The sequence below is a fragment of the Chinchilla lanigera genome, unplaced genomic scaffold (assembly GCF_000276665.1).
Source record: "Chinchilla lanigera isolate Chin_1 unplaced genomic scaffold, ChiLan1.0 scaffold00050, whole genome shotgun sequence".
Classification (NCBI taxonomy): Eukaryota; Metazoa; Chordata; class Mammalia; order Rodentia; family Chinchillidae; genus Chinchilla; species Chinchilla lanigera.
In genome coordinates, this window is record NW_004955451.1 from 10870131 (window position 1) to 10895663 (window position 25533).

The 25533-nt window shown below is 49.4% G+C and overlaps 1 protein-coding gene and 1 pseudogene across 8 annotated transcripts in view; both read left to right on the forward strand.

Annotated features, from left to right (window-relative positions):
* Spag9 (sperm associated antigen 9) overlaps positions 1–25270 on the forward strand; it is a 95150-nt gene extending 69880 nt beyond the window's left edge. For 5 of the 8 annotated variants that reach the window (XM_013519283.1, XM_013519279.1, XM_013519280.1 and 2 more), the window contains 12 exons: positions 243–461; positions 693–888; positions 2082–2210; positions 3130–3210; positions 4034–4101; positions 6330–6478; positions 8164–8335; positions 10287–10400; positions 12050–12088; positions 12855–13031; positions 18398–18547; positions 21910–25270. In XM_013519283.1, the coding sequence (XP_013374737.1) occupies positions 243–461; positions 693–888; positions 2082–2210; positions 3130–3210; positions 4034–4101; positions 6330–6478; positions 8164–8335; positions 10287–10400; positions 12050–12088; positions 12855–13031; positions 18398–18547; positions 21910–22025 (1610 nt within the window). In that variant the 3' untranslated portion in view covers positions 22026–25270. The remainder of the gene's footprint in view (positions 1–242; positions 462–692; positions 889–2081; positions 2211–3129; positions 3211–4033; positions 4102–6329; positions 6479–8163; positions 8336–10286; positions 10401–12049; positions 12089–12854; positions 13032–18397; positions 18548–21909) is intronic. The other 3 variants (XM_013519281.1, XM_005394119.2, XM_005394118.2) reach the window with 1 other exon arrangement.
* LOC102026701 lies at positions 13791–14845 on the forward strand (annotated as a pseudogene).
* Positions 25271–25533: the final 263 nt, after the last annotated feature.

A 25533-nucleotide genomic window follows, 5' to 3' on the forward strand; every position in this document is an offset into this window, starting at 1 on the left:
GCTATGTATAGAAGTTTACTTTTTCTTCCCTTTTTTGGTGATACTAGGATTGAACCCAGGGCTTGTCTATAGCCCTCGCCCTTTGGCTTTTATTTCAAGAAAGGATGCCACTAAGTTGTCTAGGCTGCCCTTGAACTTGTGATCCTCCGGCCTCAGCCTCCCAAGTCGCCGGGACTGCAGGCCTGCACCGTTGTGCCTGGCTCTTACTGAATCTTTAAAAAAAAACTTACATCATTTTTCAGGAGCCCGGGAAACAGACTACCCCGCAGGAGAGGAGCTCTCAGAGTCTGGTCAGGTGGACAAGGCGTCCTTATGCGGAAGCATGACGAGCAACAGCTCTGCAGAGACCGACAGCCTGTTGGGAGGCATCACGGTGGTCGGTTGCTCCACAGAAGGTGCGACGGGAGCTGCCACGTCCCCTAGTACCAACGGTGCTTCTCCAGTGACAGACAGGCCCCCAGGTACCGCGCCCTTGCCCGCACCCCGGGCGCCTCGGAGTAGGCGCGCTGATCTCCGGGAGCAGGGCGGGGGGGCTGGGCGGAAGATGCCGAGGTGGCGGGTTAGGGAAACTGAGCTCTGGGGGTCGCGTCAGAGCGGGAGGAGCGCTCCCGGCCTACGCGCCACAACCGGGGTTTCGTGGGGACGGTGTTGGCACGGAAAGGTCGCACTGGAGTGTTTTGTGCATTTTATAGAAATGGAAGCGGAACACAGTGAGGCTGACGAAAGTGTTCCAACCGCTGAGGAGGCAACGGAGGCCACCGAAGGCAACGCCGGGTCCGCAGAAGACGCTGTGGACGTCTCCCAGCCCGGTGTGTACACCGAGCACGTCTTCACGGACCCTCTGGGGGTGCAGATCCCCGAAGACCTGTCCCCGGTCTATCAGTCGAGGTACACGTCCGAGGTCGCTGACTCGGGAGGGTGGGTCAGGGGCATAGGTAGAGAGAGCCAGAACTCGCTCAAGGAGCCAAAGGCTGCCACTAACTGTCGTCGCTGCTGAGGACGGAGAGGTGCCGCTGCCCATCCCCGCTGTGCCTCCGTCTCCCTCCTGCTCCTGGTTCTGGGTGCTTGTCTCCCTCTCCTTCTTCTGATAGCAAAAAAAGTAATAATCTTGACCATCTGCCTGGTCATCTTCTTCTCTCGTATAATGTTTTAAAAAAGGGTGCTGTCACTGGATGTGGCGGTACACGACTATAATCCCAGCACCGGGGAGGCTGCGGTGGGGGATTGCAGCAAGTGCAGGGCCAGCCTGGGCTACATAGCCAGACCCTGTCTCCAAAAAACAAAAACAAGCAAAATCTTACATTCTTTAATGAGTCTTTGATCTTTTCTTTTTTTCTTGAGACGGGGTCTCACTATGTAGTTCAAGCTGGCCTTGAGCTCACTTTGTAGCCCAGGCTGGCCTCAAACAGGTGGGGATCCACCTGCCTCATCCTCCTGAGTGCTGGGATTACAGGCGTGCACCCCCACACCCTGTGACTCTTTGCCATTTTAATCCTTCCTCCACTGTCAGGCCCACTCGTTACCAGCAACGTGGGCCATTGTTTACATTTACCATGGCTTGAGCTCCACTCGTGGGCTTTAATAATGTTCTTGAATTTAGTTTTCTTAGAACTGTTTTATTAGAAAACAGCCTGGTTCTTTGTCTTTTTTAGATTGCCTTAGATGAGGGTCTCTGTAAACTAGATTCTTTTGACAATGTAATATTCTTTCTTCTAGTGAAGAGAGTCACAAGGAGTGTATTAACAGCTAATTGTTAGTTTAGGAATAATATGTTTTGATTTTGATAGCACAGTTATATATTTTGTACTAAATTCACCCTGACAATGTAAATGTTTTTTGACAGAATATGTAAACATATTTCAGCTTATTTTGGAAAATTCTTTACATATCACCTTTTGTTTGTGTGAGAGAGATAGAATATGTAAGCATTTAACACTGGCTTTTCAGGAATTTTAGTATTTGATGTGTTGTGTTTGGGGTTTTCTTGGTAGTTACAAACTTAAACATGGGCATTTCAGGGACTGCCCTGAAAGCCATAGCTCGGTGTGCTCTGACGTGTGTCCTTGTGCCCGCCTCTGCAGTAACGATTCAGACGTGTATCAAGACCCTGTATCGTCGGTGTTGCCAAGTGAACAAGACCTGGCGAGGGAGGAAGCCCAGAAGATGAGCAGCCTGCTGCCGACCATGTGGCTGGGCGCTCAGAATGGCTGGTAGGGCGCACTCCTCACTGGACAGCATCTGTAGCCCCCGTGCATGTGAGCGCATGCGTGAGAGAGAGAGTGCGCGTGCAGAGGGTAAATAAGTAAGGTGACAACACGAAGAGAAGTATGTATTAATACACAGAAATGTGTATGCATACAAAATTTGAAGTTAGTTGCAGCCGCTTCATAAACTGGACTTGTATTTGTTCTAAACAGTAAAACTATGTTTCTTTTTGGTCATAGAAAGTCCTCTATAATATTTTTATTTTTTTTTTCTTGTTTTTTGTTTGTTTGTTTGTTTCTGGTACCAGGAATCAAACTTATGACCTTGTGCTGCCAGGCAGGCACTGTGCCACTAACCTAAATTCCCAGCCCCTTCTATAATATTTTTAGAAGGGATGAATAAGATTTTTTTTTTGTCTTTTTGAGACAGGATCTCACTATGTAGTTGAGGCTGGCCTTGAGCTCACTTTGTAGCCCAGGCTGGTCTCTAACTCAGCGATCCTCCTGCCTCAGCCTCCCAAGTGCTGGGATTACAGGCATGTGCCACCATGCCTGGCTTGAATAACTTTTTTTTTTTTTTTGGTACCAGGAATCGAACTCATGACCTCAGGCTTGCCAGGCAAGCACTTATGCCGCTGAGCTATATCCCTGGCCCTTGAATAACATTTTAAAGTCTGAATGATCTAGAGGCAGAAGATCCAGAATAGCAAGCACCAAGACAGCACATCAGTGTGTAGAAGGTTGCTATAGATTGGGATGCTGGTAGGAAGGACCGAGGAGTAAGCCAGGGTGTGGCTGCAGGGGCCCGAGCCAGGACGAAGCTTGTCGGGAGTGATGGAGAGGTGTGCACCGGCTTAGAGCTGAGAGCTGCAGAGCCGCGTGAACCACTCGGTCTCTGCCTTACTGGCCTTGGCTTGTCCCGCAGCCTCTACGTGCACTCGTCTGTGGCCCAGTGGAGGAAGTGTCTCCATTCCATCAAACTCAAGGACTCCATCCTCAGCATTGTGTAAGTGGCGTTTCTTCAGCCCTTTTTCTAAACTGTGGATTTTGATATATATCGATGTCAATCCGGAGAACTACCTTACCGTTAGGTTGTGTTTATTGTAGGAGTGTGGAGCCTACAGCTATAGTCTCCTTGTAGTTAATTGGAGTTGGAGCCAAACGTCCTCAGCTGTGGCCTTACCTTGTCCTTTGAGGCCTCAGCGGTGACCCATGACTCACAGAGGTTCACTTACTGTGAGTCCACTGCCCATCCCCAGACAAGTGGCCCACGCTTTGGACAGCTCGCAAGTAAACATGAAGGCCAGCTGGTTGGTATCAAACCCTGCTCAGAGCCACCTTGTAATGTCTCCCACAGAGAATGAAATAGTGTAAGAAAAAGTAAACTAGAGAAGTAAGCAGAAGGGAAAATTTGCCAGCTTGATTCCTCACCATACTGCGAGTTCTTTTGTCCTTCAGGGAGTGAGCCGATGCCTGTTGATCTGCATGTTTTAGAATGTTCTCTGTGGCTTGTGTGTCTGTTGGGGACAGAGGTGCTAGTCCTGTTCCACATGTTGACGAGCAGAGCCCACAGAGCTGGCGCTGGCTGCCGTCAGGGTGTCTCTGCTGTGGAATCGCACCTGCCACCCGTGAGGAGGGACGCGGCTTGGCCAGAGCACAGCTGAAGTCCGCTGGGTCACCTGACGCTTTCCGGAGCGCCCCGTCCCAGTGCAGAAGGCAGTGTGCTCCTGTTGGGGGCGAGCTCCTCCTCGCGTCACCGGCCCTTGGAGGGGCTCTGTAGCCCCTCTTGTTCCCACATGCAGGTCCTGAAATCCCTTTCCTGTCTGCAGGCACGTGAAAGGGATCGTGTTAGTGGCGCTGGCTGACGGCACCCTCGCGATCTTTCACCGGGGAGTTGGTGAGTGGTTATAAACGTGACACCTGCACCGGCTGGCTACTTGGCAGGGTGCTCCCAACAGGTCGGCTGGTTATGCTTTAAAGAAGTGGTGCTTAATAAGCAAAATAACCACACAGATTTAAACTGAATATTAGCAGCATCTAAACGAGTGTCCGTAAATGTGAAATCAGTGAGGTAACAGTAAACCCATGGAGGTGTGTTTGCCAGAGTGAGGAAGCTGTCAGCACTTTCTGGTATTCTGTATAAACAGTGTGTTACAGAGGCATTTGTTTTGCATTCATACACTTAATTAGAAAAAAGTGATGAGGTTATTTTTTTGTGTGTTCTCCTGTGTCTTAAAAATAATGCACATCTAATTACATTTATAAAGATTTTTTCGTTCTTTTTTTGGTTTGGTTGGGTTTGGTTTTTTGAAGTAGGTCTCACTATGTAGTTCATTCAGGCTGGCCTTTTTTTTTTTTTTATCTTTTTGAGACAGGGTTTTGCTATGCCATTCAGGCCGGCCTTGAGCTCACATTGTAGCCCAGGCTGGTCCTGAACTCGCAACAATCCTGCCTCAGCCTCCCGAGTACTGGGATTACAGGTGTGCGCCACCACTCCTGGCCTCAGGCTGAACTCACTATGTAGGCAGGATAGCCTTGAACTCATGATGATCCTCCTGCCTCAGCCTCCCAAGTGCTGAGATTACAGGCATACACCACCACGTTCAGCTACATCTTATTATTATTTATGTTCCTCTTTAAAACCATTGTTTGGAGCCTGAGGCAGAAGGATCATGATTTCCACTCCAGCCTGGGCTACATAAAGAGTTCAAGGCTAGCCAGAGCTATGTAGAGACACTGTCTCAAAAAACTAAATGAAACAAAAACAATGTTTCTACCCTCAAAAATGGAGGGGGTGGTAATATCAGAAAACCTACCTTGAACGTATTAAATTAAGGAAATTGAGCACATATCACTTCATAACTCCTAATTGCAGGTATCAATCATAAGTAATAGTTCATTTCCTCCTCACTAGGTTGATAGATAAGGGAAATATTAGGAAGACAGAGAAACTGAATTGGGATTTTAGCGAGGCATTTTCAGAAATCTTATCCTTTTGGGTTCACAGATGTGGATGAATCTTAGATGCCTTTGTGTAACTGATAGATACTAGAGGTTGTGGGTTAATGGTGCGATATCATCACAGAGAGAAAGGGCTGTGTTTTATTTTGTTCAGGCCCTTCACAGAATGTCCTATATCTAACCTTTGCAGTAACTTACAAGGCGTGTTCCTCATTTTATAGATGGGAAACAAGCACAGAGCATTATGGTCACCTAGTCAAGGCTCCTCCGCTACTAAAGAGCCTAGAAAAAAATGAAATAAAAATGTTTTGATACACCAAATCCAAATTTGTATTAACGAGACAAAATACGTTCACTGAGTGCGGGCCAGTGTGAGCCCTGCATTTAGGTTCAGAAGAGCGAGCTGGGAGACAGGTCAAGGGCCTGAGCATCCCTGGGGTGGACAGGGACTGGGATATGAGGTCGTTAGCACTTCAGCCTCCTAGAAATCCAGCGCCCCGAGCAGGGCAGTGATGCCCCTGCACCACGCAGCAGTGCGCGGGTGGGGCGAGCCAGGGTGAGCGCCGCGGACTGCGGGTCAGAGCTCTGCCAGGCTGCAGGGCGCTGAAAGGAGAAGGCGGAGCTGCCACAGAAACGTTACAGATACTTCTTTTCTGCGCTGGGCAGAAGCACAGACCACTGTGGTCCCGTACGAGCAGCGTGCCGGAGCTCCGCACAGTTTGGGTTTCGGATTAGGGACTCTCACACTGTGCGCCATTCCTAAAGGGGGAGCAGCGAGGCCCCTCGACTCCTACCCAAGGAAAAGCACGAAACGTGAGCTATGGCCACCAGTGTAGTTTTATGTCCGGGGTGGTGCAGTGCTAGGGACAGAACCCGCGCCTCGCACGTGCTAGGCAAATACCCTGCCCCAGCTCTTCAGCCCCGGCCTTAAGTGCATTCTAATTCTAAAACTGCTACCGACAGATAACGTGTCATGATTTGTCACATCTCTGCCCTTGAGAGCGTGTTCTAAGGAGGCCTGAGTCCTGCGTGCAGCTTGGGTCAGGTGACCGTTAAGATCTCTTCCAGCTGTGCCGTTGATGGCATTGCTCCCGTTTGCAGACGGAGATGCCTGGTCCTGCCAGGGGCTCAGCAGGCGCTAACCGAGACCTCTTTCCTGCACAGATGGCCAGTGGGACCTGTCCAACTACCACCTCCTAGACCTGGGGCGGCCTCACCACTCCATCCGGTGCATGACCGTGGTGCACGACAAAGTGTGGTGCGGCTACAGGAACAAGATCTATGTGGTCCAGCCCAAGGCCATGAAAATAGAGGCAAGTCAGCCGGCGTTTCTTATGCTTACAGAGGCTATGACGGCTGCAAGTATTTTCTGTTTCCCAGGAATTATTTTCTGAATCTGTGTTGTAGGACACTTCAGAGATGGTTGTAGATGTCAAGGCTTTCTTCTGTGGTACCCAACTCTCCTGCTTTTACTATTAGGGTGGGAAGTTTTTGTTTTTTCTGTTTTGAAAGAAGGACGATTCACACATGAATCTTCATATGTATCTATACTGTGGATGTACTGCGTTTTTTGTTTTTATTTTGTTTTGTTGAGTTCAGGCTGTAAAGTTCAGGCTGGCCCAGACTCGCTATGTAGCCCAGGCTGGCCTCAAACTCACGGCGATCCTCTTGCCTCAGCCCCCAAGTACTGGGATTACAGGCATGCACCACCATGTCCAGCATTATGTTTTATTTGAATACTTTTCAAAAAATTTTTACGGTACTGAGGATTGAACCCAGGGCCTTATGCATGCTAGGCAAATGCCCAAGCACTGAGCTACACCCCTGTCCCTTTTTAAAATTTTGAGCCTATATGGTAACACACCTACAGTCCCAGCACTTAGGAGGCTAGGGCTCAAGGGTCACAGCAAGTTCAAGGATAGCCTGGGCTACATAGTGACCAAAGACCAAAAAATAGAATAGAATAGAATAGAATAGAATAGAATAGAATAGAATAGAGAGATAAGGTCTTGCTAAGTTGCGCCCTCTAGCCTCAAACTTACGACCCTCCAGCCTCAGCCTCCCAAATAGCTGAGAATGTAAGCGTGCGCACTGTACCTGGCGAGTCTGTCACTCTGGCCTGTTTAGTTATGTCAGGGTTGCTCCAGAGGAGCATTCCCGAGTCTCCCGCACCACCTCGTGCACACAAACCGAGAAGTAACACTGCAGTGGGAGTTCGTTTACAGACAGAACCTTGGCATTGCGTTCTTAAAGGTTTTTGCTGTGCTATATAAATTCATTGCAGTTGTTTAAGTAAGTAATTTACAGCAGGAAGTGTTAAGTCCGAAGCCCGGTTCCCTTTCTTAGAAGGCCCAAAGTTGGCCACTGAGTTTCTGCTCCTCCTGCGTGCCCCTCGAGAAGTAGCAAGGGCACCGTTTTGTGCCGTTGGCTCTGCAGCGGCCCAGAATCAAGCACAGACTTCCGATGGGCACCGTGCAGTGTGGACCCTGCCTTCCCAGGGTGACACCCTGCACGCTCCCCGATCCAGCCCCACTCGGGCTCCTCTTTATTTTACATCCCAGGAGAAAACAGATTGCATCTAGAAGAGGAGTCAGATTAATTCAATAATGTTTGGACTACTTTTAGTGAATAGTCTGCTAGATTGTGCAGATTGGCAATTTTTTTTGGCTCGTTGTTTTGAGACAGGGTCTTGCTATAGATGGGGCTGACCTCAAACTCACGGAGGTCTGCCTGCCTCAGCCCCCAAGTGCTGGGGCTTCAGGTGTGCATGACCACGCCTGGCTGGATTTGCAGTTTTTAAAGTACTTCCAAGTGGGCATTGTGGCACACACCTGTAATCCTAGCGCTCTGGAGGCTGAGGCAGGAAGATCATTGCGAGTTCAAGGCCAGCCTGAACTGCATAGTGAGACCCTGTCTCAAAAAGACGAAAAAGAAAAGTAAAAATAAAGTACTTCCCTGTGCAACAAAAGTGCCTTTGTGATGGAACGGTCTCCCCTAGAAATCCTTCGATGCGCACCCCCGGAAGGAGAGCCAAGTGCGGCAGCTGGCCTGGGTGGGCGATGGAGTGTGGGTCTCCATCCGCCTGGACTCCACGCTCCGCCTCTACCATGCGCACACTTACCAGCATCTGCAGGATGTGGACATTGAGCCTTATGTCAGCAAAATGTTGGGTAAGTTCCGCGGCGGCGCTTTCTCTTCAGCAGTCAAGGAGAACGTGAGATTTTTAATGACTGTGTGCGCGCGCGTGCGGGCGGCCCGCCTGCTGGGCAGGAACGCTCCTGCTGAGCTCTGCCCTCAGCCTCTTGGTCCTGAGGTGCTCTGGGTGGCCTGGGTAAGAAGCTGCCTCAGGAGCAGGAACTCTTTTCACTGAAGGCGTCCTGTGGATGCTGCGGTCTGCCTTATGTTTCTGGGTGGACACTTGGGAATACTTTGGACTTCACACCTATTCATATCTGTCAAGTCCACAGTCACATTAAATCAGTGACTTCTTCAGCTCCCCTCCGCCGTCCCCAAGGCTAGTTCACTGCCCCCCAAGCATGCGACTCCTAACCGCGCCCCCATTCGCAGCTGGCCTGCTCTGCGTGGTGACCACTGTGCAGAAGTCGCCTCCACGCACCTCCCTCCAGCCTTTTAGGAGGGGTGACATCTGTCCCACGACCAGGGACCTCAGGTGGTGGGGACCGCTGTCCTCTACCCACTGACCACTGGCTCAGAGACCTCCGGGGCCAGCAAGGGCTGTCCTCCCGCCGGCAGGTTCTTGGTCTCTCCGTGGCTTCCGGGTCACGCCCAGGAGAGGCCTTCGTGCGCTCTTGGGCTCTCCTTCTCAGGCTTCTTGTTACGGGGCCACACCCGTGTTACGCGATTCGAGCTGTCCGTCTCTCCCCGCTGACAAGCCTGCCATGGGCAGGAGCCGCCGCGCTCCTGTTTACTGCTGTGTTTTTAGCAACTCATCCACTGCTGTTTTACTGTTAGGGCTGTGGTAAGGATTTCTTTCATGAGGAAAAGCTGAGCCGGGCATTGGTTTGCTTTCGTTTTTTGTGATACTGGGGACCAGATCCAGGGTCACAGAGCTACATGCCCAGCCCTTTGCATTTTTTATCTTTTGCGTGGTGGGATAGCGTCTCACTAAGTTTCTAGGTGGACCTCTTCCTCAGCCTCCTGAGTAGCGGGGCTTATGGGCCAGGCCGTATCAGCGGTTTTTAACCTTTTTAGGGTCACGGCCCTGGAGAACCTGGCTGTAGCTGTGAGCCTCTCCCTGGGCTCAGGTGTGAAGGAGCACACGCACACAAACGAATGCCGGAGCTGAGCTGAGTCAGGGCTCAGGAGTGCTAGTGCAGGCTGACCGGGGGTTAAGACTCCTATGCCAACGGCAGGGTCAGGCCCGCAGTTCGTATAAGCACAGGTGTAAGGGGCTGCTGCTGTTTGTCTAACAGAACTGTCTGTTTAATGTTCTGCCTCTGCAATCTCTAAAAATAGGTCAATTATAAAAATTCTTGGGAGATCTCCCTAAATTATTTACATTTGATACCCTAATATTTCTAAACTGCCTTAGAATCCAAATATATAAACAAAATATACAAAGTTTTGTTAGCAAAGCTTGTTTTATCTATGTAAAGAAATTTATGGCAGGTCCAAAAATACAGCTCAGTGGCACAGTGCCTGCCTGGCAAGCTTGAGGTCCTGAATTCAAGTCTTGGTACCAGAAAAGAAAAAGATTTAAGGCAAAGCAGAAGTTTTTCCAGTTTATACAACCAGAGGGTATTTGATTTCCCAGTCTAGTAAAGGTTTTTGCTGAGTATTTTTTGGTCTGGTTTGCTTTCACAGACCCTTCATTAAACCGTGTGCTGTATCTCCTGAGGCACTTCGTTTTCTGTGTGTTTGCCTTCCGGCCGATGCTGTCATGCTGGCCACTTTCAGAGCTGTACTTTTCTCCTAAGCCTGCCTTGTCGATGGATGCTAAGGCCAAGTAAGGGTTTGCTTTGCGGTGCACCTGCAGCAAACACCTGTGCGTGTCCAGTCACATTCTAGTCGTGTATTAACGCAGCCATGCCGAGGGGTTTGGCATTGAAAACACTGTCTGCTCTAGTTTCTCAATAAAACATTCTTCTCTTGCCACTACAGGTACTGGGAAACTGGGCTTCTCTTTCGTGAGGATCACAGCACTTATGGTGTCCTGCAATCGTTTATGGGTGGGGACAGGAAATGGTGTCATTATCTCCATCCCACTGACAGAAAGTAAGTACACCTTCAGGTAACTGTCACGGGACAAATAGGACAATCGCAGGAACTAATCATGTCCAAAAGCTGCAGGTAGAAGCAGTTGTTCAGATGTCGGCAGATCTGCAGTAACTCAGAAAATCAAGCTGATCTTTCATTTTTCATCAAATGCGTATTTTTTTAATTTACCTTTTTTTAGAGTAGGAAGTGTTATTGAGGGAAAGATAGCTTCTGCCTAAGAGAGACAGAAGGGGACCTGGCAGGTAGGTTGCCCCTCATTTACTTTTTAGTTAAGAATATGCTTTGTTTTTTGTCCTGGGAATCGAGCTCAGGACCTTGTACTTGCTAGGCGGGCACTTGCACCGCTGAGCTATATCCCCGGCCCTTCATCAGATGTATAAACCAGAGAATATGTAACCATGTATCAGAACCAGTGTTCATAATTAAAAGTTTTTCATTGTAAGAGGCTTTTTTCCCCCCAATTTAGGAATCATGGTCCTATTTCATCTTTGAAATAAAAGTTGAAGTCCATTTTTCTTTAACTTTGTTATACCAGTATCTATAAATAGTGTCATTCACCATAGTTTCTTTGTTTTTTGCTTTTGCAGTAAAGGGGGTTTGAACCCAGGGCCTCGTGCTGAGCTGCGTCAGCATTCCCAGCCCCGCTTTTGAGACGGTCTGCTGAGGTTACAGGTGTATGTCACCACGCCCAGGCTAAATTTTTTATATTCCCCTCGACTGTAGTTTAGGATATCCTCTTTGTCCAGTTGCAAGCTCAAAAAGAAAATGTGGGAAAAGTCTCTCAGGAGGTCAGCAAGCTTTTCCTTGTTCTAGAGACAAGCTACCTATTGTGTGTTTAAAAAGAATGCCATTATTTTTGTGAACAAAGTGTACCCTGTGTATTTCTCCATTGCATTGCTCATCGGTTAAGTAAATGTTTTTGTGTTTTTGTGTTGCAAAATTCACAGGCAGAAAATTATGAGTACAGACCTCAGAATCGCTCTACCCTTTTTCAGGGAAAAGGGAAGGAGGACTAGAAGGTGTATCTGGAGTCTTACAAACCCATGTTCTTAATTCCAGCTATCTTTTCTGCAGTTACTAATAAGTCCACCTTTTTAGCCAGGCGTAGTGCACACCTGTAATACCAGCACTTGGGAGGCTGAGGCAGGAAGATCACTGTGAGTTTGAGGCCAGCCGGGGCTACATAGTAAAACCCTATCTCACAAAACCAAAAAAATGGTCTACATGTTGAGATTTCTTATGTCTAAGAGATTCCAGGGTCCCTGGACTTCATTACAGTTCTTTGTAATAGAGTTGCATCTTGGCATAGATATGTAAATAGGATTTCTTTGAAACACACACACACACACACACACACACATTCATACACAAAGAAAAAGGGAAAAGGTAAGCAGTTAGGAAATGCTCAACATAAGATTATTAAGATTTTGATTCAGATTCATGAAAGTGGCTTTAAAATTAAAGAAACACAGATCAGCCTCTTGAACCCGCGCTCCTCTGGAGCCTGGCGGGGACTTGGCCAGGCTGCTCGCTGGGGCTCATCTCGCTGGGGCCAGGCAGGGCCGGGTGGGAGACGCTGGCGGCGGCTCACGTGACGTCTCCTCCTGCGCGCGCCTCCATGTCCCCTTCCTCCTCTCTCACTTCAGCCGTAATCCTCCACCAGGGACGTTTACTGGGGCTGAGGGGTAAGTGCAGACCCTGGCTGCCATGGGGCTCCCCCTCTGGAGCCCTCTGAGCTCCCCCTCTGAACCCCCCTGGAATGTTCCTCCGTGTCACCCACCCACGTCACTGCATTGCAGTGGTGTTGTGTTCTAACGCTGTGACCTGGCCGCCAGCAGCTCAGCAGCTTCGTCTAGTCATCGTCTTTCGTTGCAGCTGGACTCACTTTGACTGTGTTTTCCTGCCAATAAAAAACCTGAAACGTCTCTTAAACTGTCATTAATCTCCATCGTTTCCTCCTGTTACAGTCACGTTCCTCTCCTCTCCTTCCTGTGGAGTGGGGGTGTTTGTGCGTCTGGCCACCTGTGGTCCCCAGCAGACATGAGCTGGTGTGGATAAGGGCTGCCCCGTGTCACAGCCGGGTTCTGCTCGACACGGCTCTCCCGCCCGCCGCAAGGGATGCATTCTTACCATGGCGAGAGAAAATCAGAAGATAAACCACAAAGAAAATAGACCCATTTCCTCAGACTGCACAGTGCTTAACTAAAATAATTTTAAAAATTAATAGCTATGCTAGACTGGCAAAATCCCCTACTCCATCTCCTAAGGAACTTAAAAATAACGAGCATGCTGTCTCTCTCCTCCAGCTTTGCCTTGACCCGGTGTCGCTGCCCTTGTTTCACCTCCACTGGCTATAGCTTTTAGATAACATCATAAGGATTAACCAGTAACTTCTCGCATCGTCACCACCTTGTAGGGGAAAATATTTAGTCTGTGATTTTTCTGTTGCAGCAAATAAAACCTCAGGAGCACCAGGAAATCGTCCTGGGAGTGTGATCCGTGTCTACGGTGATGAAAACAGCGATAAAGTGACTCCAGGGACCTTCATACCGTACTGCTCGATGGCGCACGCACAACTCTGCTTCCATGGGCACCGGGACGCGGTGAAATTCTTCGTGGCTGTCCCAGGTGAGTCACGGCATTCTGTTGGGAGGATCCGTGTGACTGAGCCTCCTCTGCCTCCCTGGGCCCCAGCAGCTGGTTCCGCGCACAGTTCTGGGATTAAGGTGACTTCAGTAGACTGAGCTATGGCAGTGCTGAAGGGCACCTGGGTGAAGAAGTTATCTCAAAATCTGTTCCCAGCTCCCAGAAGGAAGTTTCTAGATTTCTACATAACATGCTTGCTTTCAAAAGGCAGCAGTAGTCCTTTGACACGGCAGCCCGCCAAGTGGTCTCAGGCTCATGCAGAACATCACTGCAGAGGCACCTCAGTGACGCAGAGCAGACACAGGAAGAGGTGGGCGTGTGCCTGGTGCCTTCAGGCATGGTGGCAGAGAGCAGCGTGCGTACACGTGCTGCCCACGTGGCCGCTCAGCCCCTGCCGCTGGTCCTCACTGCCTGAGAGCGCCCTTCATGCCCGCTCTGCCCGCCTTGTTGGTTGTGACAGTCAGTGAAAACATTATTTTATTTTATTTTAAAGAGAAAACAAACAAACAAAAACCCAACAAAACCCAGTAAAGCCAGGCGAGGTGGCACACAGCTGTAATCCAGCACTCGGGAGGCTGAGACAGAGGAACCTTGCAAGTTCGAGACCAGTCTGGGCTACAAAGTGAGCTCAAGGCCAGCCTGAACTGCATAGCGAGACCCTGTCTCAAAAAAGACAAAACACAGTAAAAAAACTACAGAATTTCAAAACAAGGTGATAGGAAATTAACAATAGTTGTTAGATTACGTATTGTTATCTTCAGAGTGAAAACATTTGGGATGTCACGATGCTGTCTGGTAAAAACCTTCTATGCACTGAAGATTAAAACAATTTTGCGGACTTTCTGTAAGCGGGACCTTTGTTTTGAAAAAAAATTTTTTTTTTTCCCCTAAGAGGCAAGTTTAGAAATTAGAATAAAGTTGGTAGCTTGAGTGTCTAGAGAGGTCAGAGGTAAGTGGCTGTAGACCTGGAATATGGAGGAAGAGCCGGAAAACGGAGGAATCGGGACCGTGACTTACGCTTATGTCTTCAAGTGCATCATTGTGGGAGACACAGGAGTGGGGAAGTCATGTCTCCTCATGCAGTTTACAGACAAGTGGTTCAAGCCGTCCGTGCCCTCACAATAGGTGTGGAGTTTGGAGCCCGTATGGTCCACACTGATGGAGAACAAATCAAATAACATATCTGGGATACGGCCAGGCAGGAATCCTTCCGTTCTGTCACCCATGCCTACTACTGGGGAGCAGCGGAGAGCTCCTGGTGTACGACAGTACCGGCGTGAAAGGTGCAGCCACCTGACCTCAGGGTTAGAGGACGCTGGCCAGCGCTGCAGCTCCGACAGGGTTCTCGTGCTGATTGGGAATGGAGTGACTTGGAGTCCCGCAGGGATGTTAGGAGAGGCCTTCGCTCGGGGGCATGGATTGATCTTCACGGAGACCTCAGCCCAAACGGCCTGCAATGTTGAAGAGGCTTTGCTTAACACAGCCAAAGAAATCTATAGGAAGATCCATCAGGGTTTATTTGACGTTCACTGTGAGGCAAACGGTATCAAGATGGGGCCCCAGCCGTCAGTTTCAACATCTGCCAGACCTGGTACCCGCCAGGGGAACACTCAGGACACAGGCTCTGACTCCGGCTACTGTGAGCATCTGGCCCCAGCCGCCCCCGTCTTCTTGGATCAGCTTCGGCTCAGGAGCTTAGAGGAAGAGGTCTTACTTGCTTGGGCTGAGTACAGCCTTGTCTTGGTTACTTTTCTCTCGTTGCTGAGACAAAATACCTGATGCCCAAAATGAAGGAAGGGAAGGTTTATTTAGCTCAGTTTGTGGAGGTTTCAGTCCATACTCGGCTGGCTCCAAGGCAGGGTGGCACATGGGCACATGGCAGAGGGCAACTGCTCACGGCTGCGGAAGACAGCAAAAGCAACAAGAGCAAAAGAGAGGAGTGGCGGCAAGCAGCCTCTTTTTACATATGCAAACTACCCGCCCCAGGGCAGGTGTAGCACTCACACCCATAATCCCAGCATTGGACCAGGAATCAATCATAAACTCTAAAAGCCCGCCCCATGATTGCATGAGGCTTTGAGGGGACATCCAGACACAAACCATAACAAGCCTCTTGTCAAGGTGTGATGTTTGCCTTTCCACTTAAAGGCCAGCGGAGAACTGGGGCCCAGACTGACCTGTCCTTCTTTAGGGACGTGAACATTCCCTGTAGACTAGGGTTCTTTTCATCCTCATTTTAGTTTATAAAATGTTAGGATCAAAGTTGATTGTCATGGTAGTTCAAAAATAACTTCATATATTCTGGGGCCAGGGATATAGCTCAGCAGCACAAGCGCCTGCCTGGCAAGCACAAGGTCCTGAGTTCAGTTCCCAGTACAAAAAAAAAGAACATTCACATTCTGCTCCCCACCAGGAGTAAGGGTGGTAAGAAAGGTCAAGGAAGTTCTGCTTGAACATGAGATTACCAGGCTCTGGCCTGCCTTTTGAAGATGGTCTTCTGCTTAGGAATTTCATGGGTTTTTTTTTTTTTTTTTAAACTCTGTTTTCTGCAGGGATCTACTGCCACTTCATCAGAGCTCCCACACAAGGCAGTGCCTTTGCCTTGCCCAAGGAAGCTGAGTACTCTCCTAGCCCATTGCTAGTGTCTATCTCTCAGAGTAACTGCCAAACTTGGAGAGCTGTGGAGTTGGCCTGGATGCATTTATCCTTACCCAGAAAACATTGATGCCCTGTGCATTTGTTTTAGGTCAAACATTGCAGCGTGTTTCACCAAATTGATCTCCACTATTCGAACCATCACACTTCTTAACGAGACCCATGTGAACTTTGTACCCTAATCAAGCTAATCTGCTTACTACACTCGCCACATTCATCCCTCTTTTTATTCCTTTGTACACGCTGTACTATACAGAGAGACATTATAACATTATAAGCAAAAGACAAACATTTTTCCCTTTAGGCAGCCTTCAGTGACTGACCTAAGGACTTTACGTGATTATTGCCACGTGACCCCTTAGCTTTCCTGTGTTGGTTACTGAGACGGGTATTTATTTGTATGTATGTTCCTTGCTACGTATGTTGGTGGTTGTCTCACGTCTGGGATCCCCTCACTTAGGCTGTGAGCCCTGTGAGAGCAGGACCCGTGCCACTCCTTTATTTTATAAATCACTTCGCCGCTGGCCGGTCACAGTGCCTAGTGCTACCCATTATGTGACCGTTAAACTTGGCTGACATACTTCAATTCAGATTTTAGACTTTGGAGAAAGCAAAGGGCCTTAAAGGGATCTCTTTGTAATTCTGCCTGTCTCTTCTGTCTGATCGTCCCGGGTCTGTCCGGCTCTCTCTCACCTTTCTCTGGCCTGCTGCCTCCGTCCTGTGCCATGCACAGTAGGGCTGCCTGCTGCCAAGCAGCCAGGGCAGTGGGTCCTTCTGCAGCTTCCCCCATTGGAGTGTGTAAAACTGTCCTAGCCGCATCTGCCTTCGCTTCACGCCTCACACAGCCTCTGGGTCCGTTGCGTTTTGCTTAATGTCTGCTCTTCCACAGCACTGAAGGCTCTGGATTTTTCTAATTCTTGTTGTTAGCGAATTCTCCCATTATTAAATGCAGGTGTCAGAGAAAAAGGAGTTAGACGGGGGTCAGCTCTGACTTGCACACTGACTGTGCCATGGGGGGAGCGTTTAACCATCGTGCTCGCCTTTCCAAGGGTGCCCCACAGAGTACGCGGCTGCATGTGCGTAGGACGGGAGTGCGCGTGGCCGCCGGCCCATTACGCAGTTACCCTTCACTCGGCCTTAGCCGGAAGACCCAGGAATGATAGGTCCACGCACGCCTTGTGTCCCGGTACATTGTGGGTGTGGGTACAGTCATTGCCTTAGGGCTTTTCTGGTAGCATGCAGATTGGTGTATTTAGCCGTGGTGTTCTCATGTCTGAATAAATGTGCTGTGTATTACTCATTCTTCTGTTGGTGGACCTGTAGGTTTCTACCCTGTTTTTCACTGTTAAACCCAGCACTCAGGGAGGCTGAGGCAGGAAGATCACAAACTTGAGCCCACCCTAAACACAGTAAATTCAAGGCCAGCCTTGACTATATAGCAAGACCCTGTCTAAGAAAAATCTGAAAAACAGCCCCAATGTGACAGACCGGACTTCACGTGTGTGCATGTGGATACATCATTGCTAGGGGCTAAACCCAGGACCTTTGCACTGAGCTGTGACCCTAGCTCTTTTTTTTATTTTGAGTCAGGGACTCACTGAGTTGCCTGGACTGGATTCAAACCTGTGACCCGCCCTGCCTCGGCTTCCCAGAGTGCTGGGATTACAGGCATACACCACTGTGCTGTAGGCCTTCTTAGGGATATGTTCAAGACTTTTCTGTTGGGTATAAAAGGAAAGTCTAATCGGCAATATTGTTAGTATCGGCTACTTAATACCACACCATACAGTTCTGTCCTGCTAGCTGCCGTAGGCATGGCCTGTGTGATTGGACCAAAGGACAGAAGATGCTGGAAGAAAAATCTTACAGTCAGAGTTTCCTAGGAGGGCGCCTTGCAAATTGTTCACTTGTTCCCAGTGTGAATAATATTTAAAGTTTCTCTTTACCATTTCATGCTCAAGAATTTGACCTTAGAGCTGAACTTTGGAACAAATGTACATGTAGCAGTAATTTTATTTGCATGCTCTAAGCAGAAGATAAGATGTGTTTACTATATGAGAGGAAAGCCACGGTGTAATCTATGTACTTGGGAGACTGAAGCAGGACGACAAGTTGTAGGCCCGCGCAGGCAACTTAGAAACACCCTGTTTCACAATAAAATTTTAAAAGGGCTGGGGACGAAGCTCAGTAGCAGAGCTTTTGCCTTACAATGCACAAGACCCTGGGCTTGATCCCTGGTACTACACCCCCCACACACACACTCAACGTGACACACATGCGTGCGCGGGTAGGGAGAGCAAGAGGGAGGTCGTGGATTTGAAGTCAGAGTAAGCGTTGAGTATGAATATGCAAACTCCCAGGGCTGAAGGTGAGGTTTCTGTCTCCCCACCTTTCAGGAGCGCTCTCCACCCGCCTCACACACGGCAGGCTCGCGGGGTCACGGTGGGGGCCGGCAGCCGAGACCCACCCCTCCACCCTCGCGTCTCCTGCTGCACTTGGGGTTTATCCTGCCCAGCACAGAACCGCGCTATTTACAATTCCCAGATCGGGGCCTACAGCCTCCGTGTGTTATTGTCTTGTGCAAAGCGTCTCCAGTGCTTGGGTCGTACTTTAGGAAAAAAATTGAGAGAGAAAGTCTCCCCCAGCCCTCCTGAGAGGTAAGTAGCGGTCACTTCTGCTCCTGTGTACAACAGGTCAAGTCATTAGCCCACAGAGTGGCCGTGGTGGCACAGACCTGGCAGCTGACAAAGCGGGGCCCTGTGCGCAGGAGCCTGGCAGCCAGACGCCCCTGAAGTCGATGCTGGTCATCAGCGGAGGAGAGGGCTACATCGACTTCCGGATGGGTGAGTCATCCGTTCTCACCTACAGTCCGCACGAAGCCGCCCTGAGAATGACTGCTCGGTTCCCTTGCCTTGGGAAAGCGTGTGTGTGTGTGTGTGTGTGTGTGTGTGTGTGTGTGTGTACATTTCTTTCCACACAGTGTATCTGTTTGAAGTAGCATTAGAAATAGCAGGAAATGGCCATTTGTTGAGTTTCATTTGAAAGGGTTAAAATTGGGCATCAGAAGGCTTTGGGCAACAACCTTCCAGAACCTCAGTTTTCTCACCTGCAAAATGAAGAGATACTACTTGGTGAAGTGGAGTGTGTATCAAAGTTGATTTCTTTTTTTTTGGTACCGGGAATCGAACTCAGGACCTTGCACTTTCCAGGCAGGCGCTTATGCCACTGAGCTATATCCCCAGCCCCTTAAAATTGATTTCATGTGTTCATTTTCTCACCTTGTAAACATTACAGTCTGTCCTGTGCCCGGCAGCCTTAAACTTGAGGTGGGGAAACAAATCACAGGATGCCTCCCTCCAACAGATCACAAAACAATGCAGAGCGAAAGCCGTGCTCATAAACTCAGGTTGTCCATCGCTGGTCAAGAGTAGTTGGTTCTTCCCAAGAGTCAGGTGAGGCGGAAGCCAAGAAATGGTGCTCCAGGTGTCGCAGAACGGAGCAGTGTGTCTGAGGGACCTGGGCGGGGCGCTGTGGGGCCCCCTAGGAAGGGGCTTTGCGAGGAGAGAGCGGCTTGCCAAAGGTTGAGAGGGGAAGCCGTCTTCGGTGGAGAAGACCCATCTTGAAGTGACGAGAGCGTGGAGCAGCAGTGGGCTCCTGTGGGAGGGAGGTGGGCCGAGTCAGGAGAGGCCCTCACTTCCCCCGAAGCGGGGGGCACAGGAGAGCTGCTGTGGGCCCTCGAGGGAGGGGCGTCCTGAATAGGTTTGCGCAGAGTTGGGGGGGGGGGTAAGGTGGTCGCCATGGCAATGAAGCAGCCTTGTGGGAAGTGGGAACTAGGAGATGAGGTAAGGAACGCATTTGCTATAAAAATACAAATTAGCCTAAAATTTCGGTGGTGCATGCCTGGAATCCGAGCTCCTGGGAGGCTGTGGCAGGGTCACTGTGAGTTCAAAGGCAGCCTCAGTTACATAGGGAGACCCTGTCTCAGAAAAATAAAAACAACAAAAAAAGGAAAAGAAAAAGCTCCCAAACATAAGGTATTAAATGGCACTGGGAATAAAGCAAATGCAGGTTTGAGGTGTGACTTGTGTAAGAGCAGAGGGCAGCGCAGGCTCGAGTGAGTGGCGGTGTGCAGACCAGCGCTCAACCGCGAGGCTCCTTGCACAGACCCGGAGGCGCGAGACCGTCAGAGGTGGGTTCCAGTGGCGTCCGCAGGAGGGGAGTCTCGCGTTTCAGCAAGTGCTTCTTGCAGTGAGTCCCCGTGTAGAAAGGAACTGTGGGGTGTCTGCTTGGCTGGGGGATTTTTGTCACTTTCTCCTGGAGTGCAGTGTGGCCACTGAAGCTGTTCTAAGGGATTTGTTAGTAAAGTCTGTGTAGTTTTTCCACTTTCACTAAATCCCTTCCATTTCAGGTCCCGGAAATTGCACGCACGTTGCTGAGCTACCTTTGGCAACATCTCTAGTAACCCAGGCTGAGAAACACTTGTCTTAAACAGAGGGTGATTTCAATAGCAGATATGCTTTTTTAAAAAATTAAATTTGATCTTGTTTTGTTTTATTTCCTCTTAATATTTTGACAATGAGAAATTGATCCCAACAATTCATATTTTTAATGTTTTAACTTAAATTATAGAATGTAGAAACCGCAGAAAACAATTTTTTTTAATAAATAGAATCTTCAGAACAACTTAAAACGCAGGGGTCAACAATCTCTTATCTCAGTCAATCAGTCATTACCACCGCAATCTTTTAAAATGCACAAGCCCAGCATGAGCAAAGCCTGGGTTTGGTGCCCGGCACTGCCAGAAAAAAGAAAAAATTGAAGCGCAGTACTGGATTTATGTATTTATTTATTTATTTATTTTTACATTGTAATATGAGGGCTTGGGATATAACTCAGCGGCACAAGCGCCTGCCTGGTAAGCGTAAGGTCCTGAGTTTGATTTCTGGTACCCCCTCCCAAAAACATACACATTCCAAGATGGTTATATTTAGGTTTTAGGTGAGAAATTGATTTTGTCCTGAACATGCGTCTCTCTGTAGTTTGATGCCATATGAAAACCGCCAGTACTTTTTTTTTGGTCCTGTTGAAATTCAGGTGAAGCATGTTACAGAATTCCCCTGGGTCACCAGGTATGGTGCCACACGCTTGTAATCCCAGCGCTCGGGAGGCTGAAGCAGGAGAATCACTGCAAATTTGAGGCCAACCTGGGCTACATAGTTCAAGGGCAGCCTGGACTACAAATTGAGACCCTTTCTCTTTGTGTGTGTGTGTGTGTGTGTTTTGAGACAGGATCTTGCTATGCAGTTCAGGCCGGCCTTGAGCTCACTTTGTAGCTCAATTTGTAGCCCAGGCTGGTCTCGAACACGCAACGATCCTCCTGCGTCAGCCTCCCGAGTGCTGGGATTACAGGTGTGTGCCACCACACCCGGCTGAGACCCTTTCTCAAAAAAAAAAAAAAAAAGAATTCTAATGGGATATCTTTGTCCCTTGCTGTGCACGGCTTTAAACTTCTGAAGAATTTACCCCACTGGCTGCAGTTGTCACTGGCTGGGGTGAGACTGTAGGCCAGCATGGTTCAGGGACGGCGCTCTTGAGGCTGTGCCCGTCTGAGCCCAGCTGCCTGCCTCCCCGGCCTCTTCCTGTCCTGACGTCCACCATACCCTGCCCTACACTGAGAATCCTGGGAGGAAGGACGTAGTGCAGGAGGTGACAGACCTGCTGTCTCTCGGAGCGACACCGCGTTCACGTGCTGTATCCGTCGCGGAGAACCCGGCCCCTGTTGCTGCCGCCCGTGAGCGCCGTGTTACTTGGCCGTGTGCTCCCGTCGGGTGTGCACACTCGCAGCACCCTTTAATCTCAGGGCGTGGTGTGGCGTGGGCCAGAGGAGACGTCCGCTTTGGATGAGCACAGAATTACATTGCTTTACCTTCTTAGCTTTCCATCTCCGTTAGCATCCACCACAGACGCAGCACGGTGACTTTGCAGGGTAGACAGTAGGCTTGCTTTATAAAGGTAGAGAAAAATGCACCGGCCCTTGCAGAAGCCGGGCAGTGACCCTGGTGGAGGTGAGTGAGGGCTCCGGTCCCCGGGCTCTGTCCTGGATGGCGGCCAGCTTGCTTCACCCCATTCCCAGGCGCACTGTGAGCCTCGTCCCTGCCCTGCGCTTTCTGTCCAGCCTCACTCGCGTCTCCCTGTTACTCGCTAGGTGATGAAGGCGGAGAATCAGAGCTCCTCGGAGAGGACCTCCCACTGGAACCTTCTGTCACCAAAGCCGAAAGGAGCCACCTGATCGTGTGGCAAGTGATGTACGGCAGCGAGTGAGCCCGCGGGGACAGCCGGAGGCGGAGCGCCGTCTCTTCTGCATGGTTTATTTTGCCTTTTCCCCTTTATTTAATGCTCGCTTGTGAATAAGTTTCACCACATAAGATGTGAGCATTTTATCCTGTTAACTTTATATTACAAAACCTGTCCTGCTGTAACAGTCCAGAGGGGCTAGCTGTCTTACTGCACCAGTGTTATAGGCGATTTCAGTGTATCATGAACAAACCAGAGAACGTGGACTTTCCCAAACCGGGGCGTTACAGAGAGCAATCGGGATGTGGCTCGCCTGGCCATGTCTCACGTCACTCGCTTCAACTGATGGGGTCACTTTCTAGCTGTCACTAATAATGGAATCAGTGGGAAATACTTGATAAATGAAACTGTGCCACTAGGTACAGTGGCACAATTTTCCCCAGTGTATTATACAGTGGACACACACTAATAGCAGTGGATCGTCACGATTTACCTAACTGTCCCGAGAGGGCTGAGAGCTAACTGTAAATTAACTTCCACTTTCAAATCTGACAAATCTTGTTTATATGGTATATAAAACTTCGTTTTCATCAGATTAGGGGGGTTTTATATTAAAGAAATTAAGACTACACTATTTAAATACAATTTTCCTCTTTCTGTTTTAGTAGAGCTCTAAAGTTACCGAGGCCTGCTTCTCTGAATATTGTTTTTTTTCACTAGTTGCACTCATTTCCATGCTGCCAGGTCTGAGAGGCTCATTATTTGTAAGCTTAGAAGATGTCTGGAGAAACGTCAGCATTGGAAGGGTTTTTAAAGGAATTGTGTTTTGTATCCTGGTACCAGAGGACGAAGGTGGCCGGTGCATTTTTGGTTTTGTCCCATGTCAAACACGGGCCCGTTGGCCCCGAGCCCGGGGTGACAGGAGCAGCACAGTGGCGCGGAGTCCGCTCTGAATGACTGAGGAAGCGGGCAGGAAAGCTGTTTCTTTTGTTCTGTATAAAAGGAACCCTCAGCTCACGCTTGGTCCTTTGAATGTAAATAACACACGTGAGGCTCGCTCTCTTTTCAGTGTAAAATGCCGCCCAAAGGAAGAACTGAAGGAGAAGACGGCAGGGCCAAGACGCCGCACACAAGGTCAGGGTCGGCTCTGCGCCTTTGCACACGGCGTCCTCTCCAAGCAGGCGGAGTCTGGGCTCCCCTGATTTCCTTGTTCAGTGTTTCTAAAAACTGACGCTGTGGCTTTAACCCTCTCAGACGTCCTGAAAATGTGCGATGTACCATTGTTTACCCATTACTCAAGCAAAGCTAATTACAATTTTGTGTGCTATTTTAAAAATATGAACCTATAGGAAAAAGGTCCCCCAGTCACTGGAAGGACTGCGTCCAAGAAGAGAAAGCAAACAGGTCTGTGACTGTCTCCGCATTAAGTACCAGGGATTTTTTTCCCCAAAGTATTGTGCAAAAATATCTGTCACATGTACACCCAGGACTGTGCGTGTGTACGTACCTAGGCTGGAGGAGAGAACACACGGGACTGAGTGACCAGGGCGGCCTTCCCACCCACTTGGCCACGTGCGCCTATAAGCGCATTGTACACACAGCAAAACTGCGGTCCCTGTGTGTTAGGAGAAAACCTTGAGCAAAGGCTACGTTTGGAGGATAATGTTTTGCTTAAATGATGTAGTCGCTTTTCTGACCCAAAACTTAGGCCACTTTTCCATAGCTTAATTGCTATGTTTTTATTTTATTTTAAATCTGAACCCTTTTTTGGCAATACCTAACAAAGCATTACTAAACATTGTTCAAATGCTACATAGAGAGCTTCCTAAGGAGATGCCAAAGTGCGTGGGGGTTCGAGCCCAGGAGGAAGCGCCGCGGAGGCCGGCCTCACGCGCCCCACAGGGGGCCTGGGGTGTCCCCACGGGGACGAGAGGCAGACCTGTGTGGCGTGGCTGTGATCGCTGTAACTTGAGGAATGTGGCGTGCGTCTTGTCTGAAGAGGTCGGTTTCCTGTGGCCCTGTTATGTAGGCACCAGAGTGAACAAAATGCCTATACAGTCTGTCCTGAAGGCTCGTGCTTATATGTGTCATTCCAGTTAAAATTTTTCTACCGGTTGCTTTCCTTCCTCTTTCCCCCAGTGACAGGTCTGTATCCCTGCAACATTCACTTTGGTCAGGGCGGTGACCCTTGGGACAGATGGCAGGTGTCGGCTGCTCACAAGCAGCGCGGTGTGACCTGCCCAAAGCTCCCGTGTCGGGGCAGAGGAGGCCCGCGTGCCTCGCCTCGGTCTCCCGAGGAAGCGGGACTGAGAACGCCTGCTCCACAACATTCAGCCTTGCGTGAGGCTGTGAAGTTGCCAGTGTTCTGCCGTTGCTGATGCACAAAAAACGGCACCACCCAGGCTGCAACCTAATTTTTACTATAAATACAGGTTAACATCTCTGTGCAGAAAAGGGAGAATGTTTTTCAGGAACTCAGTTGAGTTTTTCCTCAACCCGTGTGGATCTAAAGTGCTAAGATAGGAATGAATCTCTTAAACGCTGCAGCTTTTTGAGAATGTAAGGCATTTTTAGCACAAAATATGCAGCACGCGACGTTTCAGAAAGATGACGTGCGTTTGCATAGACAAGGTTAAAGTACATTCTCTCAGCTGCTTTAGCGTTCATCTCCTACAGCGGTCTCCACATCCGGGAAGAGGCTCTAACATAGGCTGCCTTAGTCACAAAACAAAGCTAAACAAGCGTGCATTGTGTGAGCCGTCCTCAAGCGCCAGGGTCTTGCCAGCCCTGTGGAACTATTTCCTGTGCTACGACCACTACCAAAGGACTGAACGGGCTTCGGACTCTTCTTCCTCGATCATGTTGAGAAAGGGACGCATCCGCCCCGCCTTGTAACGTGGGAAGCGGGGAGAAAAACACAGAATCATAAAAGCTTTTCTAACAGGGTTATGCTGTTCTGTAACACTAAATGTCTTTTTCTTTCCCTTAAAAGTTTTATTAATAATTTCGTCCTACGTTTCTCAGTATCCGAATATACTTTAACATTATGTTCTCAGTGTGTTTCTGTGCTAGGCGTCTTACCAGGTCTCTCCGCCGCTGCAGCCGGGCTCTCGGGGGCCCGCTCGCTGTCTGGGGCAGAGGCTTCGGTTCTCTGAGCAGACAGCTCAGTTAGCGATGTAGTTATCTCAGTATTTATTTCTATTACGGAATCCCTGGGGTTCGGAATGTAACTTTGTACATGAAATATATATATAAATATGTATATGAAACACGCCTGAGGTCCCATGTGTTCTGTTTTTACCTCTCCCCACGCACTGAGTCCTTTCAGTGTGAGACATGCTGTGAGACATAGCCAGGGACGGGCAGCCCCCAGCTCGCAGGTTACCCCAGGTGCTGGGATCAGGGCGCAGTCTGCTGCTTTGGGAGCTGCCCACGAGGGAGGGCCGAGAGGAGCAGTGTAAAAGTGCTCGTGTGGCCCCCCAGCTGAACCCCACGCAGGCAGGGAAGGGGTGCAGTCGGTGTGCCCCGCTGTGTC